The sequence below is a fragment of the Diadema setosum genome, chromosome 11 (genome assembly GCF_964275005.1).
Source record: "Diadema setosum chromosome 11, eeDiaSeto1, whole genome shotgun sequence".
NCBI lineage: Eukaryota > Metazoa > Echinodermata > Echinoidea > Diadematoida > Diadematidae > Diadema > Diadema setosum.
This window is the reverse complement of record NC_092695.1, coordinates 24,566,079-24,585,877: the sequence shown is the minus strand read 5'-3', so window position 1 is coordinate 24,585,877 and position 19,799 is coordinate 24,566,079. Positions and strand designations below refer to the sequence as shown.

The 19,799-nt window shown below is 37.0% G+C and overlaps 1 protein-coding gene across 1 annotated transcript in view; it reads right to left on the bottom strand.

Moving 5' to 3' along the window:
* The window catches only part of LOC140235192 (nuclear pore complex protein Nup98-Nup96-like), a 57,201-nt gene extending 37,512 nt beyond the window's left edge, over positions 1–19,689 (bottom strand). Inside the window, exons 1-4 of the mRNA XM_072315227.1 lie at positions 19,592–19,689; positions 15,698–15,796; positions 5,395–5,562; positions 1,295–1,438 (exon numbers count right to left, since the gene is read on the bottom strand). Coding sequence (XP_072171328.1) covers positions 1,295–1,438; positions 5,395–5,562; positions 15,698–15,746 — 361 coding nt within the window. The 5' untranslated portion in view covers positions 15,747–15,796; positions 19,592–19,689. The remainder of the gene's footprint in view (positions 1–1,294; positions 1,439–5,394; positions 5,563–15,697; positions 15,797–19,591) is intronic.
* Between the last annotated feature and the right edge of the window lie 110 nt (positions 19,690–19,799).

Here is a 19,799-nt window from a genome sequence, read left to right as displayed (position 1 = left end):
TCAAAAGATCACATGCTCTGTCAATATTAGATTTTATCATTCTGTCCTTGGCTTATCTCTCTCTCTCGCTTCCTCTCTCCCTCTCAGAAAGAGAATGTTGCCATCTTAAATCAACACAAAACCTTTCAGTCCTTCCTACTTACAAGACATCATCTCTGAGCAGTGCAATTCTACTGTCGGATGTGTACATTAAGGTCAAGTTTTTCCCCAGAAAATCAATCCCCCTAGTCTCATTTCACATCAGAGATTGCAATCTCGCTTTCCACGGGTCCCCGCGAATCCGGCCCCGTGTGCCAATCGCCTTCACGAGTACGGTACACTGCCAAGGTATGCACACAAACAGAAGAAAAAGGCATGCTGGACTCGGGGAGCACCTCGAGACCACACTGTGGGAGTGAATGAGCGGTAAGGAAATGCTGCCTGACACACTCCGCTCTGTAATGAGGGGTTCATCGGGTCATGTGTCTGCTCAAGCTCCAGAAGGCTCACTGGGATAATCCGCAACATGAGACACCGTGACAACTGCTCGCCATGTCTCGCATGACATAAAAAAAAGAAAAAAAAAAGAACCTCATCATTCCACATCCAACAGCAAGAAGAACCTCCCAACTACAAAACAGAAAACCAAACAAACAACCAGGTGGCTCTCACTGGCACGAAGTCATACAGGGTGTCACCTCTTTTCGCCGCACATCATGGATATAGTTTCCTCCACGGCTTTTGACGATGCTCCTCAAACTGTGACAGTTGCACACATTCATTTGTTCACCCCCTTTCCATGAAATGATTCTGGTACATATGCTGATGACAAGCACTGCTTTGCACCACATCAGAGAAACCTGGTTTTCCCCCCGGTTCCAGACATGCATGCCACGACATGTAAAATTTTCGCAAGGCTCCACCTGGTTTCATGGACAGTCTAGCACACATGGTCCCTCATCTTCACGTCTGTAAGCATCACACACTTGGATGATCCTTAATGCAAGGTGAAGATTGGTAGCACTTCTACTCATGAGTTATATCTTTTCTGTTCCTTTTATATCATAAGGGACACATTTCATTCAAAACAGAAATGGAGATTTGCATCAACTTGTGTAAAAATGCATAGAATCAATGTTATGCAAGTACATGAGATGACAAACTGCAAGAGCAAAGAAATATATTATGCATAAATAATAAAGCGATACTCCTCACAATAGTTTACTGTATTGGATGATAGTTAAGTGTTTTTGTTTTGTTTTTTCTTCAGTCCCAAGTACATCTTGTCGTTATCAATCAAGAAAAATATACTTACATGGCTTGCTCCCTCCACCAAACGCTGAACCACCCCCAAAGGAGCTCGATGATGAAGGGGTGGAGAAAAGACTCCCTCCAGTGCTTGTACTTGTTCCACCAAACAACCCAGATGAATTTGTTGTCTTAGCTGCAAAACTGAAACCTTCGGAAGATACAGTAACAAAATACATGGAATAAAAATGCATGCTGAATCTAACTTTCAAGACGGCACAGGGCTTATAACATACATTGTACAATCTGGGGTGATAGAATCATTACTGTAAAAGCAGAACGTCTGCGGCATGAAACCTTTGCAAATAGGAACTGATAGACTTTTTCATGGCAAATCACCGCTGCCATTCAATGCATTGTTTAGACAAACCCTTTTGCATGCATTTCACTTTTCCAAATCTTGGCTCCCTGTGAAAGTTTCATAGACACAAAAATTTCTGGTTTCACAGCATTGCACATTTTCTTTTCAAAGCTTAACAGTCTTGAACAAGAATAAGAACAAGAACAATCCCACTCTGAGCAGAGCAACAGCACATGTATGTATAATTGCAACCACTGATGTTTCTTTATGGTGTATCAGAGTGAACCCCAAGCAGGATATTGTTACTTTCAACCCACATCCTATCATTCTCATTAAACACTTCATATCTGACAGCATGCTTCCTTCCTCGCGGCTGCTGTCACAACATGAACTGCTAATTGGGCGCGAAGTCTCAAATTGCGCTCTATGATGACCGGGAGTGTGCAAAGCTCTAAAAAACCACACCGTAATTAGGTTGGAAAACCTGAATTACGGGATTGAGAGCGCAGGGAGGTGTGAAAGATCCAATGTGAATCATCTACAAATGTTCTTCTTTCTCTTCAACTGCCTCTCTTTCTCTCTCCGCTTTTCTTTCTCCTCCCCTCCCCCCCCCCCCTCTTTCTAGCCTCATCCCTCTCCCCTCCCCCCTTTTCCCCCTCTCCCCTTTCTGTCCCTAGGACGGTCAAATTTAAGTTGAGTCTGGAGGGGAAGTGTTGTTGCGTTATATTTTGCCTGCAGTGTACCCACCGCTCCTTCACTGTCGATTACCTCAAAGACACTGCTTATTAGTGCGGAGTGAAGGGCCGTCAGGAGAGCGGCTCTCCCGCGCGTGGAAACAGACCTGACAGAATCGTACCCACGATGCCGCGGGGTATGGAAGTGAGTCAGAAAAGGGAACCAGATTAGAGCTTTGGCCATTCAACCACCTTCCCATGCTCACAGCTATTCCACTTGATTTATCCGAGGACAATTACTTAATGTGAAAAGATCATTTCAGCTTCCTTTTTTTTCTTCTTCAAATTTCTCCCTTCTCTCTTTCTGTTTGTCAGTCTATCTCTCCATCTCTATCCTTTCCTTCCTCCTCCTCCCTCCAATACGTACTGCTATCATCTCTTCTTTCACAGAACTAACTTCAATGTGGATATCTGATCTTGCACACCAACCTCACCATTTTCCTGTTTGATTTTTTTTCAATTTCGTAATCTAGTAAATAATGTATTTGTGATTTATACCACCTGAAAATGAAATTTGGAATCAGAACTGCAAGTGTCAAAGTCTACAATTTAGCTCTACTGAGCAAGGAGTTTTGAATACTGTAAAAATATAAAATTTTCGCGGTGTTGATATTTTTTGCGGATTTCGCACAACCAGAATCTAGCGCAAAAATAAAAGCATGCGAATATTTTTGCCTGCCATATGTTCCAGTAGTTGAGGTCTTGATTCCGCGAAATTAAAAACACACGAAACTTTTCTTACTCTTCTTACTTTTGATTTCTCCAACAACATCAAGAATGATGTATTTTCTAAGCACAATATTAATGCAACTGCTTTTGAATTTCCAATTTATTATACAGTAAATGCAAATAGCAGAATGCAAATTAACATGTTCTTAGGGGTAAAATGTCCTGCTAAGGAGAAAAATGAATGTGTGCAACAAAGACACACTATCTAATGTATTTCATCAACATCTTGCAGAAATGGTGTAGAAGGAAAAAAAACAACAACAACAACAACATGAATTGAAGAAAAACTGCACTAAGCGTTATGCCTACGCTGTAGGTTACATGCTTAACATACTATAAGCAGGTGGCTTCTGGGTCTATACCGAAAATAAATTGGACACTTGAAAACAAGTCAGCGCACACAGACAACCTGTTTCAAATGATAAGCCGAAGTCTTAATTGCCTCTAATGCACAATGCGGGGAGGCCCTCAGCACTTCTAACATTCCCCCCCCCCCCCCCCAAGCTGGTCTACGTTCAGCCTGGGTTTACCCCCACTTTCTTATGGACAGAACTTTGTGACTCAAATCCCAACTGGCATGAACAGGTGTGTGTGACAACTGGATAGATATGGCTCTATGTGCCAATGATTGTAAACATTGGGGGGAATCTTTACATTATACCCTTTTGGTTGTGTCAGATGTCCTTTATTGCTAAATACCCCCTGCATCCCCCTCCCTCCCCCACAGCCCCGCCCAGTAATATATTCCCTTGTTACTTTCTCATTCTAACAACTGCTTGTCAGTGCCTATTTGAATAGTGCCCCTACCCTCCCCCCCCCCAAAAAAAAAGAGAGAAAAAATAATAAATAGATAAAATCAAATAAAAATGTTCTGTCTCCAATAAATACTATAAACCCTTGCAATCAAATCTAAGATACACTATGATTGTAGCAGATATGTGACATGCACATATTCAAAGCAATGTAGTACCTACATTATCATACAAATGTAAGCTCAGTATGTTTAAAGTCAGAAAATATCAACACTATGCCATTTTAACATACATGTACTGTCGTCGCCTTTCTACTGTCATCCACTCACTATTGGAGTTCAAATTGCATTTTGAAAAAGGGCAAGAACTTTACATGTCCCTTTACATAACTTGCCCCCATAGAATTTTTGCTTCACCTGCATGACAGTTGAGAGCATGAAGCTACTGTCCTTGATCCCTAAACAGTAAGGTTGCAAGAAAACCACACCTGCATAAAACATCCCGTCACCCTGTTATTTTACATTCTCATCAAGGGCTTTTTTGAGTGATCTTTGTTTTTTTCTGCTTTGTCACTAGCACACAAGAAATCATTTGCCAGCAATTCTGTTGACAGGCATCGCCCGGGCTCAGAAACGTCCTCCGGGTACGGTGTGCAAACCAAATTTCCCCATGATGCTGCACTCTTGCACTGATCCAATTCAGCAGTGCTCATTTTGCGTTGCCAGCGACGGACTGAACAGCTGCTCGCCAGAGCGGTGGCGGAGGGGCAACACTTTTAAAAGGCTAGGGTTATAAAAGTTCCCCTCGGTGAGTCTATTTAAAACAAGGTATTCTCATCTGCCTGGAACATGATGAAGCCAGATTATAATACACATGGAACTCAAAAAGACAAACCTCTTCAGGAAGTATTCAATTTTTGGTAGAAGGGCAAAGGGAGAGCAGGGAAATGAACGAAAAGTAATCCTACGCTGACAACACTCCTAATCATGGATAATCCAGCAGACAAATTATTGTCCACAGATACTAAACTGAAGAAGGTACTTGTACATTGGAAAAAGAAATATATCCTAATCTTATCATACATAGAAAAGAAAGCCCAAATCAGAGAGTATCTATTTCCAATGAAGAAATATCTGATTTTTCCTTACTGCCAAGTATTATGCAATCACTGCACAATTAGCAACAGAAGCTTGATTTTAAGACAGATACAACTTTCACTATTTAAGTAATCATATCTTTGTTAACTTCACTCTTCACAGATATATTACAAAGCTGCACCAAAGACTCTCTTATGTGTCTATAATGTACCCGATACTTTAAATTCAGCATAAACTAAAAGCCTACTTTCCCATTTTAGTATGATATCTTACTGCCATATCTTTGTTCATGAAGAAACTAAACAATATACCCGGAACATATACAATATATCTTGGCATTGCTTTAGATTTATAGGTGACTCAGCCAAGTAATGAATCAATCATCCCTGTGATGAATGATATCAAAGTTAAATCATCTTTAAAGCATTGAATACTCACAAAGCTATGTGGAACCTACTGATATCCTATTGCTTTTAAAAGGTTTGCTAACTCACCTGCACTCTGACCAAAGGAGCTTGTCCCTCCACCACCAAAGAGCCCACCTGTCGAGGAGGTACTAGGGTTGGCTCCAAACAGTCCCGTGGAGGGCGTCGACTGTCCAAAAGCACTGCCCGATCCGAATCCGCTCGACCCCGACGTGGTCCCACCAAAGCTGGTGCTCCCTGGGGGGTAAAGATAGACTCCAAGATCAGAGAGGTGTCGGGGAAGACCCATGAGCCCCTCTAGGTAGAGCTCGGAGCTCTCCGGGCCCAGCGGGTGCAGCATTGTCTAGGAGGCACAGTGGCCGGGGAAGAAGAGACTGGGAAGCCAGCACTGACATAAGGAGTGGTGAGGGCTTCAGCAAGCATGCATCGCCTGCGGACGGGACTAGAGGGGTAACAAAGGCAAAGGGGCTGGCAAACGAGTGGCATCCCGCACGCAACCACAGACTGAGCCTTGACTGACGGCACGAGATAAGCTCAGTCGGGACAAACCAGGCAGTTCTCACTGTCTGGCCAGTAGGGAGAGTCATTTTTCTTTTTTTCTCTCTCTCTCTTCTCACGCTCTCTTTCTCTCTCTCTCACCAATACCCACACATCACTCTGTCGGAAGAAGAATAAAAAAAAAAGTGCCAGTTATAATTACGCAACTAATGCATGGTGACTTCTCAGTTTACATTCTGCTCCCCTCGTTGTCCCCCGAGCATGCTGCAAATAAGTGAGTTAAAAATGTCAAGAAACTTTCATGGATTTTTTTTTGCCATTAGGCAGCACTGATGTGTTTTTTCGTGTTTTTTCCCCCTCATTACATTTACAGTGCATTTGAGTGGAAGGGCATTTACATGTATGTGTGTGGCATGTGTGTATGTAAAACATATAATGTATATGTGTGTATGAGAGTGTGGGCATGCATCTGTGTGTGTACGTGTGTGACATATTAGGAGTATGCAGTGATCCATGCTGCTGCAATAGGGGTGGATAATGTGGTAAGGAGGGGTGTGGTAGGAAACAATAAAGGCAGATGGGATAAGGAGGTCTGCCCCCCTCTGCTCTTTAAGGAGTACATCCTGCCCATACCTTGTCTCTGTTCAGGACAAAAGTTCACGACAAAAATTCACATTAATGTGCGACAAGCTCAGATGCATACATGTAGCGTAGCAAACATCTTCTTTCTTTCTTTCTTCCTTTCTTTCTTTCCTTCTTTCTTTTCTTTTTTTTCTTTATTTCATTCTGTCCTTTTTTATGGCATACATCTGACTGCAGGTGACAACATGCAGGAATTTCTAAGCAACTTTTACAGACACACTGAACCCAAGTATAAAAATGATTGCTTGGCTTAATATCATTCATGCAAATGACAAAATTGAAGTTTGCTCCCCAATTCGCTGTTTGTCAAACTTCTCAAAGTACATGTCTGTACTTAAGAATAATTACAACAGTAAAGTCGTTTTTTTTTTTTTTTTTTTTTTTTTACATAGCTCTTTTCACAGCCATTAAACCAATGACAGACATCCAGGAAGTCTGAATGTCTATACTACCTCCATGCAGAGGGCATTTTGTTACTTTTCATGAAGATCACTTTTGCCACTGCTACAGACAGTAACTTAGTTCTGCATCAATGCTCTTCCTTCGTGAATGCAGAATTTATTTGTTTTTCTCTATTTTGTAAACTGGTTATTTGAAAAGAGACAGACAGAGAAAGCTATTCTTATTCACACTCATTACGCTTAATCATTACAATAAGTCTCCATTGGTGATTAAAGCAAGAAAAAAAAAGTACTGTGGTAATGGTAATCATGCTTTCTGCCTGGCAAATTGTCATAGAGGGCAGTATGTAAACCTTGACTATAAACCAGTAAAAACATTACAGTGCAGGAATACAAACATTTCACTCAGCTTTAACAGTGTACTAGTGATTGCTGATTATTAAATGTTGAGTGATTCATCTCTCACCCCACCAGACCATGATGCAGTGTATAGCAATCAACATGGTGTGCACTTGTATACCTTGCATTTCACTGAAAAGTTAAAGACATACATGTACACACACACACACACACACACACACACACACACAAACACAAACAAAGTATATACATACCTATATTAAAGCACATGGTGAATAATGAGCAATTTCTTTTGCATAAATGTACGGTACATGTTCTTCGTGAAAAGTCAATATCATGTGACTTCAGTTACAGTGTACATCCTTTCTTGAGGAAGTCTCCAACTCGAGGCGGGGGCATCTTGTCTATTTTAAGTGCTGATGATGGATGTACACGTACAGTAGACAGCACTGCAAGTTTGATTAAAAATAAAGCTATCAGGTATACTACGTAGTATATCAAGGGTGCATACAGTAAATCACCATGAACTCACTTCAGACAAATAGGAAGGGATGCCAGATGGACTGTACCACTACCAGAGCTGGAGCTACATTGTAAATGTACTTTTGAATGTGAGGGATCCTCCCCCCCCCCCCCCCCCCCCATCACAAAGGGTTGTACATGCTGGATGTTATTTAACATACCATAAGGAGAGTCTTTGATATGCAATGATCAAATTGGGACTGCAAAGAATACAAGGATCAAAGATAATATTACAAGTACATGTATGAAAATTCCCCAGATGTATGAATATAAAGCTTGCCCTAAAACCACCCAAAATAAAAAAGAACAAATGTACCTCTGATACAATGTATGTTTTGGTATGGGAATATGCTTTTACCTGTATTAATCTAAAAATAATATTTTTTCCAAATTTTAACATACATTGTACTTGAAAAATTGTGAGGGCATGTCATCATCAACTCGCTCATTTGAAGATTCACAAGGACTGGTCAAGAAATGTCTTCCGAAAAAAATGTGAAATTTAAAAATGTCATACAGCTTCCTAATATTTCTTATCCAATTTTTGTCATTTTTAGAATGTTCTGTTGGGAATTTTTTACTCTTCATTTTGGAGTTTATTTATATTTGGGGCAGATTTTCTTTTCAACTGTATCACTTAAATTCACACATGGCCATTTTTACAATCAGTGGTGTAAAACACGGTTTTGGCACTAATTGGTGTATAACTTTCTTATACACTGACAGATATGCATTATTTTTTCTCATAAACTTACCACCCACAGTGTCTACCTTGGGTACCTTAATGAACTTTCCTCTCTTTTTCTTTCAGATGTGGCATGCATTTACATGCTTGAAATCCAACACTTTTGGTGTATGCACTCTGACATGGTTTTTTTGTCAGACCTAGCATATTAAATTGTTCATTCCTTTTCATTATTTTTGTTGTTGTGGTGATAGACAGGTATCCAGCATTAAGAACTATTATGTTTACCAGGTTCTGCTTTGTCTTCTTTAAAGACTGAAATTGTCCAAACTTTATGTTTCGGAGGTGACATTTTCCGTTAACAATTAACCCCTCTTTTGAGTTAGCTCTTGCTCACAATTATAAAATTCAACTTTGCTAATTTCCATCAAAACAGAATAGTAATCAATCTGACTTAACTTCGATCCAAAGATTATTTGATTCAAATAACTTATCATTTTTTGGTGAGTGTTTATATATTTATGCAACTTTTCCGTTAACTTTTCTGTCACCTCCGAGACAACAGATTTATGCATTTGATTTTTTTATTCTTGACATCAGTTATACATTACATTTACAAAAATGTAACATATCCCCTCACATTATCTCTGAAGGAAGGTAGTAGAAATATAGCCTGTTGTTTTCATTTCGGAGCAATTTACAATTTTCCGTTAACACTTGTCACCTCCGAAACAATCGTCACCTCCGAAACAACAAGCATATTATATTTGATAATTTCTCGAAGACAAAGCAATTTTGTTTGATTCTGTCCAATTGACAGGAATCTCTTTTGGATGAAAATAGTAACATGGCAACAGGAAGTGAGAATTTTCTAGAGATTAAGAAAAGATCTAATAAAAACTAAGAATTACTGTTTCGGAGGTGACAAAACACTGTTAACAAGAGTTTTTGCTCTTTTCTATTGAAGAGAAACCATATCATGTACACCAATGGTTTCATTTATTTTAGTAACATAAGTCTCAAAGTGGAGAAATCGACTAACACACTCTCACTCTTATTTTTATTACTATACTGTACATTTTAGGGCAAATTTACATTTTTTCACTTTTTTAACAAAGAGAATGCACAAAGTACACCCATCTGTTGTACATATAATATTGTAATCAAGATCAATTCTCCTGCTTTAGTTAAGTAAACATATAGATGCTTTCATCTTAGAAGCTTGATTTCCAATTTAAGCAATTTAGTTGTGAAGATTTACCAATCACAGCTTTCCATGTAGGTTGCTTTTTCTTGTGTTTCGGAGGTGACATTGTTTGTTAACACCATATTGTTATGTTATAGTGAAAGGCAAGACTTCAGTTCCTTTTCACTATCTATTAACATTTTCAAATACATTTAATATCTACAAAATCATCACAATAGAAGTGACTTTTGTATACCTAGCTCACCAGAATTCCCTTGATACCAAAGTGATACATGATGTGGCAGTTCATGCATGCCCTAGTCCACAATCTTAAAAAAATCATAAAATAATCAAACTCCACAAAAAGGCCACATGCCTATAGCTGGTGCACAACTTGTTCTTGAATTCTTAGTTGTTGTTTTTCCATGTACAACGTGGTAATCATAAACAAAATTATGTTATTTTTTTTTTAAATATGACAATAATTAAATTTTCCAAGTTGAACCAACTGTTTATTAAATGACATTGTATTTTTTAAGATTATTGAAGTTATCTGACAATTTAAGTGAACAGAGGAACAAGTTCCCAGGACTGGAAAGGGAAAGATCCAAAAACAAGATTTGTAGTTCTATCTCAGTATAATTTTGATGACGTGTTTACCTTGTTTTGTTCTTATGTTTTACCTTAGAATTTGGCTCTAAGTACTGGAATTTCAAGGAAAAGAAAATGGTTTCTTAAAGGACAAGTCCACCTTCATATACATGTGGATTGAGTGAATGCAACAACATTAGTAGAACACATCATTGAAAGTTTGGGAAATTGGACAATCCATTCAAAAGTTATGGGTTTTTTAAAGTGTCTATGCAATCACTTCTGGATGAGACGACAACGACAGTGTGTGATGTCACATGCATACAACGATATAAAAATAATATAAGTGAATTTCACAAAACTTTACTTTTTGAAAAAAGTGCAAATTTCTTCAACTTGCTACTGATGTATGTTAGGGCAATATTATTCACCCTGCCTTCCAAAAGAGAGAAGTCAAGTGTTCTTTTGTTATGCAAGAAAAGTGAAAATATGTTGAATTTTCTTGATACTTTCTCTATATCCTTGTACACGTGTGACATCACAAGCTATAGAAGTCTTCTCATTCAGCTTTGACTGAGCAGAAACTTCAAAAATTCATAACTCTGGAACGGTTTGCCTTATTTTCCTCAAACTCTCACTGATGATGTGTTTTACTAATATTGCTGTATTTACTCAACCCTCGTGTCTATTGAGGTGAACTTGTCCTTTTTCCGTCCCTTATAGGGTTATTTGAGACCAGTTTGTGTCCGGGACCTTCTGTGAAGTTGATGGGTAAAATTACTGAACAAAAAAAAAAAATTTCCCCATAAGTTCACACAAAAGCATTATGCTGCTCTCTTCAGCTGGGAAACACAAACTGTTGTCTTAACCAAACTGTAAAAACTTGCTAAAGATTAGTATGAATTACAATCTAAAACAAAATATGAGCTGGTATCCACTATCATGAAAGAGAATAACTAAACAAAATAAAAAGTAAGAACTGAAAGAAAGAGCTTATATTTGAAAATTAAAGCCATGAGGAAAGACATAAATGTTCACAATATATTAGTTAACACCTGAGAAGTTGGGTTGTCTCTGTGTTGTGTCACCTCCAAAACAACCAAATGATTTTTTCTTATCTTATACTTTTCACTCTCAAAAGTGACTAATATATGATTTGCTGGTAATTTTCAAGCAGTTCAGAAAGATGTATAGAATATATTTTAGTAATATCAACAGTTTAAATGAATCTGGTATATAGAAAATTTATCCCAGATGAACCAAACACCTTTCACCAGTATTATAACATTTGTATGGTGGCTATCAAGAATGATGAAGAATTCATGAACATCCTTGAATTAATCTATTTATAATACTATGTGCAAACAAAAACATAATACAAGTCAAATAAGAATTTTTGCTTTTGGCATTCATAACCTATGTCCCCACCAAAAAATTACAATGGTACCCTCCGCAACAATAACTTTAAAGATAGTGAATCAATCTAAAATACAATTTGAGGGATTGAAACTATAACTCATTGCCCACACCTTACAGAAAACCCCATTCAATTTGCTTCAGAGATCAAAGAAAAATGAGGATTTTTGTAGAGCATGTCAGGAATCCCTTCCCTCCAAGTTCTGTATATTGTGTTTACACATTAATATGCAGTTCCAAGAGCATCCAAGTGCTAAACTTGGAAGAATCAGACTCCTGACATCCTTTATAACAATCCACATTTCTTTGAGACCACTTAACCAAACTGACTGGGGCTTTCTGCAAAATAGAGCTAAGATGTTATGTAATTTAAGACCCCAAAGTAGATTTTAGCTGATTTAATCATATTGGGTGCTATCAATGCAAAAGTCTACTTGTAATCTTTTTTTTTTTTTTTTTTTTTTTTTTTTTTTGGGGGGGGGGGGGGGGGGGGGCATACTATATGAATACTTGAACACAATGTTAACCTGTTGAGGACGAGTCCCGAGTATACTCGGGCAGGTGTCTATGGGAAATGCGTGTTGTAGCAAAATCAGTCCGTCCTCAACGGGTTAACATTGAATGTCACCTCCGAAACAAAGTTATTCTTCCCGTGTTGTGGAATAAAATGTTCTGAGAGCAAAGAAACATTACTAAAATGATCTTACACCCTCATTTCAATTTAAGGTAGAAAATGGAATGCCATGTTTCTTCAGGTTACAATATCTAGCTTATGTCCGTCATATTCTTACTGTAAATGAATATTTCAACACAATGTTAACATTGAATGTCACCTCCGAAACGAAGTGATTCTTTCCTGGTGTTGTGGAATAAAATGTTCTGAGAGCAAAGAAACATTACTTAAATGATCGCACACCCTCATCTCAATTTAAGGTAGAAAATGGAATGCCACGTTTCTTCAGATTACAATATTTAGCTTACAACCTTCGTCCAAATGGAAGGCAAACTACCGGTGCCCATGCTAATTAATGAAGTGTAAAAAAACACTTGTTCTGTGTGGTTTATCTGCTTGAAACAGGAGTTAATTTCTTGTTCTCGAGTTATAATTATTAAAAACATTGATAAAAAGAAGAAGTTATGTGTTATTGTCACTTATTCTCAAAAAAATTGAGTGTTAATATTAATGTCACCTCCGAAACATTCTATTATGTTAACTGTCACCTCCGAAACATCCATGTGTGAAAAATCCAAGATTTAAAGAAATGATTGGAATTTCATTTAACCTACATAGGAAGGTAGCCCTTCTTAAAGACTTGTTATTGTATAGAGTTTGACCTGGCTTGCCCTCCAATAGATAGTTAAAATCTTAAAAATTGCATGTCAATTGGTATTTTTACCAAAAATTTATAAATCTCATGTATTTTTTTTAAAAATTCACTTTATATTCAACCCCCAAATAGTTTTGATTCACAAACTATATATTGTTGTTAACCATATAAACTTTGCATGGTGAAGTTTGACTACAGAGTTTTGTCATTATGGTGTAATTCATGAAAACAAAATTTTGCTTAAATTTACTTCAGGTGCCAGGGTTTTCCTTGGATTACACCAATAACTCTTCAGCTTTAAGGTCTGAAATGTTATTTTTTCAAAAATTTGAATACTTTCCAACAGGAATCAAACAGAATAATGAAAAAATATTTTGTTTGAAATTTTGACCCTCTGAGTACAAAAGTTACACCACTGATCGTAAAAAAGGCCACATGGCAAGGAGAAAAGATAAAAGATGAATAACGGGAAAGAAGAGTGTCTACCAAAACAAACATCCAATCTTACCTTATATTATGCCAAATACAATAAGAATTTTCCATGACATACAAATGTAAAGTGTACATGTACATTGTATCTCTTGACTGAGATACAGTGAATTGTATACTAATAGCTTGTTACAGAAACTATTACAGTGTACATATATACTGTACACTATGTAACATGCCTTCTTGACCAGTTACCGGTATGTTATGTATTCTTTCTATTTGGTAATCCAAATGAGAAAAAAAAAATTCTTGTTTCATTCCTGTTGTTGTTTCATTCATGTTGTTGTTCTATTGTGACATTACAAATCATTGTATAGTTCCAATCTATAGAGGGCAGTGCATGGAAATAACCAAAACTTTGAACAGATTTCCTCAAACTTTCACTGAGTGTCATGCACACACATTTTTCTACATTCAATGAATCCACATACATAAAGTATGTTTGATGAAAACTTCTTCTTTAGTAAGTTTATCTGTAAGCATTATCATGAAAGTGATAACAATCATCTTCTTTTGTTCTGATTCTGGGTGCATGCACTGGTCAGGGAGGAAGGCCTTGAGCCTTGGTGATTAAGTTTGCCTTTTCCTGCCCTGGCAACCACTGGTATGCACCTAGAATCACCACATTCTTTATATCATACATGTACATGTACATGTACAAGACTTGTACTTGTATCTTCTGTTGAAATGCCATAATAACAATAATAATAACAACAATAACAATAATAATGATAATAACAAATATTTTCTAAATAAAAATAGAATTTTTCAAAGATCACTGTGGTCATACAAATTCATTGTAACTTTCTATTGGAAACATATTGCATATTCCTTTGTCCGCCATTCACTCAAAATTACTAACAAGAAAGTCTAACTACAATAAATATACATTTTTGTCAGGATCACCCATTTTTATATTAAATGCATTTTGTACACTATACATATTAAAAAGCCATGCCTCACGTGAACTTTACAGCACTACCACATGTACAATGTACTCTCATGGCTAATTACAGTACATGTAAAACTACAACTGTACAATGTACAGGTATATTAACATAAACACACAAGGTATCAGACATTTGTAGAATAAAATGTAAAATTAATTCATGAGCAGCAAAAAAAAAAAAAAAAAATCAAAATAACGGGTTTGTTTTGAAGTAAAATCTCTGTAAGAGTGAAATGGGACAAAGTGGTTGAAGTGATGGCAAGTCAAAAACTACTTGTCTTGCAATACTGTATAATGCAATATGAATTTAAATTGTTTTTGTATTGTTTAGCTCCCCATCCAGCAAGTTGATAGCATCTCTGGTCTAGAGGAAGTATTGATCATCAACCATCCACTGTGAGATGATTTGTGTAATATGCGCAGGAGCAACTTTGTGGCCTGATTTTGGGTTAAGGCAGAGACAGGATGAGGCCCAGAGAAAGGGCAAACCGAGCATCACATCCCGTTGGATAGAGCCCCTTTGCACCAAGTTTAGTCAGTACATTGATACATGTACATTGGTACAGTCCCTCAGGGTGCTGCAAACCCATTTGCTCTCTTGCAAGGGGCAACTTGAACTCAATGTTCGGCAAGTGGCAGAAATATTTTCTGTTATCTCTTGTCATTTCATGAGCTGGGCTAGATAATCCACAAATTATTGTAGGTTACTGTTCGTATTGTAACATGCAGTGCCACAAACTTGGCTATAGTATTACAGAATAACTTTCTTACGGCAGTATCATTGCACAGAGCTAATCAGTAAACTGCAAACAAAATTTAGTGATGGACGATATGTTTTGGAGAGAAGAGTATGTCTGGTGAAACAGAGAAGGATATGATTTAAAATATAGACTAACTGAGGAATACTACACATTTAAGCGATGCATGATCAAGGCAGTTTTATTATGAAGCAAATGGGGCATTTCCTCAACAAAGTGGCATTCAAAATCTTCTTTTTTTTTTTTTGGGGGGGGGCATTTATTTGGTTTTGCTCAAATTCCACTGTAGTATGGTACTTGCTCCATTTTTAAAATAATTTCAAACAACTTTCTCATTAAAGTAGCAATGGTTGCTCAACATTCAATTTACAACAAAGAAAAGAGTAGCGAAGTGGCAAAGAATATGAAAGGGGGAGAATGGAAATATGGTAGGCAAAAATTATCACAGTGAACAAATGGTAATGGTAATGGTAATGGTAATAATTTCTCAAAAAATAAATAAAAAATAATGAACAAAAGGGGAATCATATTTATGTTAGTTACTCACCAGTGCCGAATGTGGACCCCCCAAATGGGGTTTTGTTTGCGCTAAACATCGTGGAATCCGCTGGCTATTATTTAGATGCTCTTTGGCTGTGTTTCACACCTGAAAATAAAGGAAAGAGCTATTAGTAATCTTCATCAAAAATACTTGGCAGCATTATAATTTGCCAAGTCTATCAACTTGGTGTTGTTGTTTTGTTTTTGTTTTTGTTTTGTTTTTTGTGTAGAAAAAACTATATACCAGTAGTACACTCAGTGTAAGCATCAACCTCAAATCTCTGAACCCTTCCGGGGAAATACAGGAACAACTGCAGAGTTAATATTTTGGAGAAGGAGAATAAAAAAAATTAAAAAAAAAACAGCAAGAAAGGTGTACAATACATATGGGTACATACACTTGTACATTGTATTGTGTATTTGTATATTGATCAATGACCCTAGACAAAGAGAGTCTGCCATCACAATACCCTCAGTTCTATGCCATAATGAATGAGTTCTAAAATCATAATACATGTAACTATAAGATATAATTTGAAATATACATGTATTGTACAGTGCTGTATACATGTACACATGTACAAAATTTTACATGTACATGTGCATGTACATTGTATTTCCTTTCATTTTTTAACAGGCTAAATAACAATAACATTCATAAAGTCACTACAATTTGTATATTTGCACAATCTGAGAATAATCACATTCTGTGTCTGGCAACAAAAACCTCACAACGTTCATAGACACACAAGACACACAAAGCTGAAACAGTCAGACAACTGAAATTTGTGCACAGCTGCATAATATCAACTAGAAAAGCACTCGGAGAGCACAGACCTCCGCCAAGCAAGCAACTCATTTCCTCAAAATAGAAGCCTTTTGTTTACATGTACGTCATTGCACGGTGCCTTGCCAAAGCAGCTCAAAGTGTGTAAGCTTAAACCTCCAGTACGCGCAGCTTTAACCCCAAGTTCGTTTACCTTATATGCCAAAAAAATGAAAAATCCTTCAAAAATCCATAAAAATTTCCGGATCACTACCAAAATTGGATAAGGTGTTCCTTGTGTCAATATCGACTTTTTTGCAAGTTTCATATTAATCCGTACACAACTTTTTGAGTGATTTTGCAAACAGACAAACCAACGCAGATGATCACTTAACCTCCTTCCTTGGCAGAGGTAATGAATGTGAATTGGTCACAATGTACATGAAGTATTAGCATACCTATTGTACTTTCATAAAACGTACAAATACCGAATCACTACTGAACGTACACTGTACAGTATGTATGTACAGCCTGTACATTGAGATGCAATTTATACCGGTAATTTATTTTAGTCTTTCAAAATTGGCTGGAAAGCAAAAATGTGACTGCACTACTAGCATTTTATCTAATAAATTATTTTGGTTTGTGAGCCAGTCACATCTGCTGGTTGGTTTTGTCATTACAGTACATTGTGTGTTTCATGAACCCTGCAAGTACCCACAAAAATTACAAACAAGAAGTTATTAAGCATATATGTACTGTATACACCGAATATTTCGCGAGGTTTTTATTTTCAAGAATTTCGCGAGTCAGGTGCTATTCGCGAAATTAAAGACACGCGAAAATATTGACCCTGATCCCGATGTGAATGTAACACACGCGTGTACACTTCTCCGTTCCAGGAAATTGTCGGGAGTTCCAGATTCGCGAAATTTTAGACTCGCGAAATATATGGCGTATACAGTATACTGTATGTAGGACGAGTATGTTAATGGGAATTCATTGGTATAATCCTGCTCATGTGGCTTGTAGAATACTTGTACAAGTACTGTATATATCTTTTAATCATCAAAGGCACAAATACCATAGAAAAAAAGACCTTCTAAGAAATACAAAATACTGTACATGTAGAAACAGGCAAGTATGTGTTGATTAAAGGGTCACTAAACAATTGCTAGAAGTACAATGTGCATGTAGAATATTGTATAATTTTTTTTTTTTGTCCCAGTAATGAAAATAAGACATGAAGTACAACATAGATCTACAACTTACAATTGTAAAACATTACTGTATGTACAATGTACAATGTACAATGCACTCGTCCTTAAACTTTTACAAAACTATAAATAAGAGTTTGTTTCAACACACTACATACAGTTGTAATATGAGGTCTTGCCCTTCCAAATACATTGACATGTAGTAATATGTACAGTGCATGTACATGTACATGTATGTTTCTACTGTATAACCATGTGACATACTAAATGTGAACATACACTACATGTAATGATTCACTGATCCCAACAAGTTTGTTTTGTACATTTTACAAGAGCCTAATGTAAAAATTTTACATCCATTTCCAGCAAGCAAAAAACAAAAACAAAACAAAACAAAACACAAAACATAAGGGGAAGGGGCTCAGATTTTGATTATCACAGCAGCAAGTCAGATCTTTGATCAAAATTTTGCAATATTAGACTCAATATATACAAACATCTTCTTTCTCTCAATCTACATGTAAACAACACAACCTTTTTGACATACTGAATCAATATTGAGTTGACATTAATCCCATGGTCATGGTATAGTATGGGACAAGAGCAAGCATATGATACCAATACTGCAAAAACAGATATTTTTGCGTAATTTTGCACAATCAGATGAAAATTAATTTTGCACGTTTTTAATTCAATGGAATCAGAACATTAACTACTGGAAAATAAGGCATGCAATAATATTTGCGTGCTTTTATTTTCACACTAGCTTCTGGTTGCACAAAATGCATGAAAATTTCCACTTTTACATACAGTACATTAATTCTTTACCTCTGGTGTATGGTACAGTACTTACTAGAAGAGGTCTACATTTGTATATTCTATGGGCAAGTAATGAAGTATCATTGATCATCTGAACCTGACTGTGTCATAGCACTTTCATTTTCAACAATCAAAGGTGTGCAGAAGTTTAAAATATCCTTACACAAGTGTCCGTTACTGCGATTCATAAGAGTAACAAACCATGTATGACGATGTAGGGTCCTAACGGATTTCACCATTTACACCTAGAAAATAATTCCAGAAGATCTTGAAATTTGAGTAAACTGATGACACATACAGTTGTACAATGCAACGTGTACGATACATGTACACTGTAAACGCTGACCCTGTATAAATAAAATGTGTACTGTATAAAGTGGAAATTTTCGCGGTGTTAAAATTTTCATTCTGCGCAACCAGAAGCTTGTGCAAAAATATAAAAAGCAAGCGAATATTTTTGCTTGCCATAATAATGTTCCACTATTAAAATGTCTTGATTCCGCAGAATTAAAAACATGCAAAACTTTTCTAACGCCGCAGGGCGTGAAAAAATAGTCCCACAAAAATATCCACTTTTAAGTTTAACACTATTCACTAACGTTAGGCTACTAAATTTACTGGAATACTGGAGTAGGGTTCTACTTTTTTAGTTTTACGAGCACACCAGGAACAAAAACAACAACGGCAACAACACACAAATGCCAGGCGCAGCGCAGGCTATTCCAATTCCATATGACACTACACTAGTCATAGATTCACTACAGCGAGCTCTGCTCAGCTCAGCATCTATTCTCACCTTGGTCAGATCAACTGTAACAGTTTAACTGTTACGGTTACAGCTACTGCAATTCACTGAACACTCACACGTACACCATTACCAATAGATAGTACCATTTCGCTCAGCTCATACATAGCCAGTCCTCGCTCAACAAGCTCAAATCATATTTCACGATGCAAAACGAGACGACAAAAACAGAGACTTTTTTTTAGTTGAACACAACACGAAGCACCCTGCAAAGCGTGTGACTTGATTATTCAGACAACGAGAAATACGAACACAACGCAAAAATCCACACTTTTAAAGAGACAATAATCTTACCGAAAAGAAAATAAATCCAGCTACTTCCGTCCACAACTGGTACACGCTAGTTGTATTACATGTGCAACCAATATAGCATTCAAACGCATGCAATAGCTACAACACACGCTTGATTGCCTTGACTCTCTTGAACCCGCGCATAATTTCCTCTTGTTTGTATCTCATCTAGCGCTAGAGAGGGCGCGTTATTCAAAATGGCGACCAACGG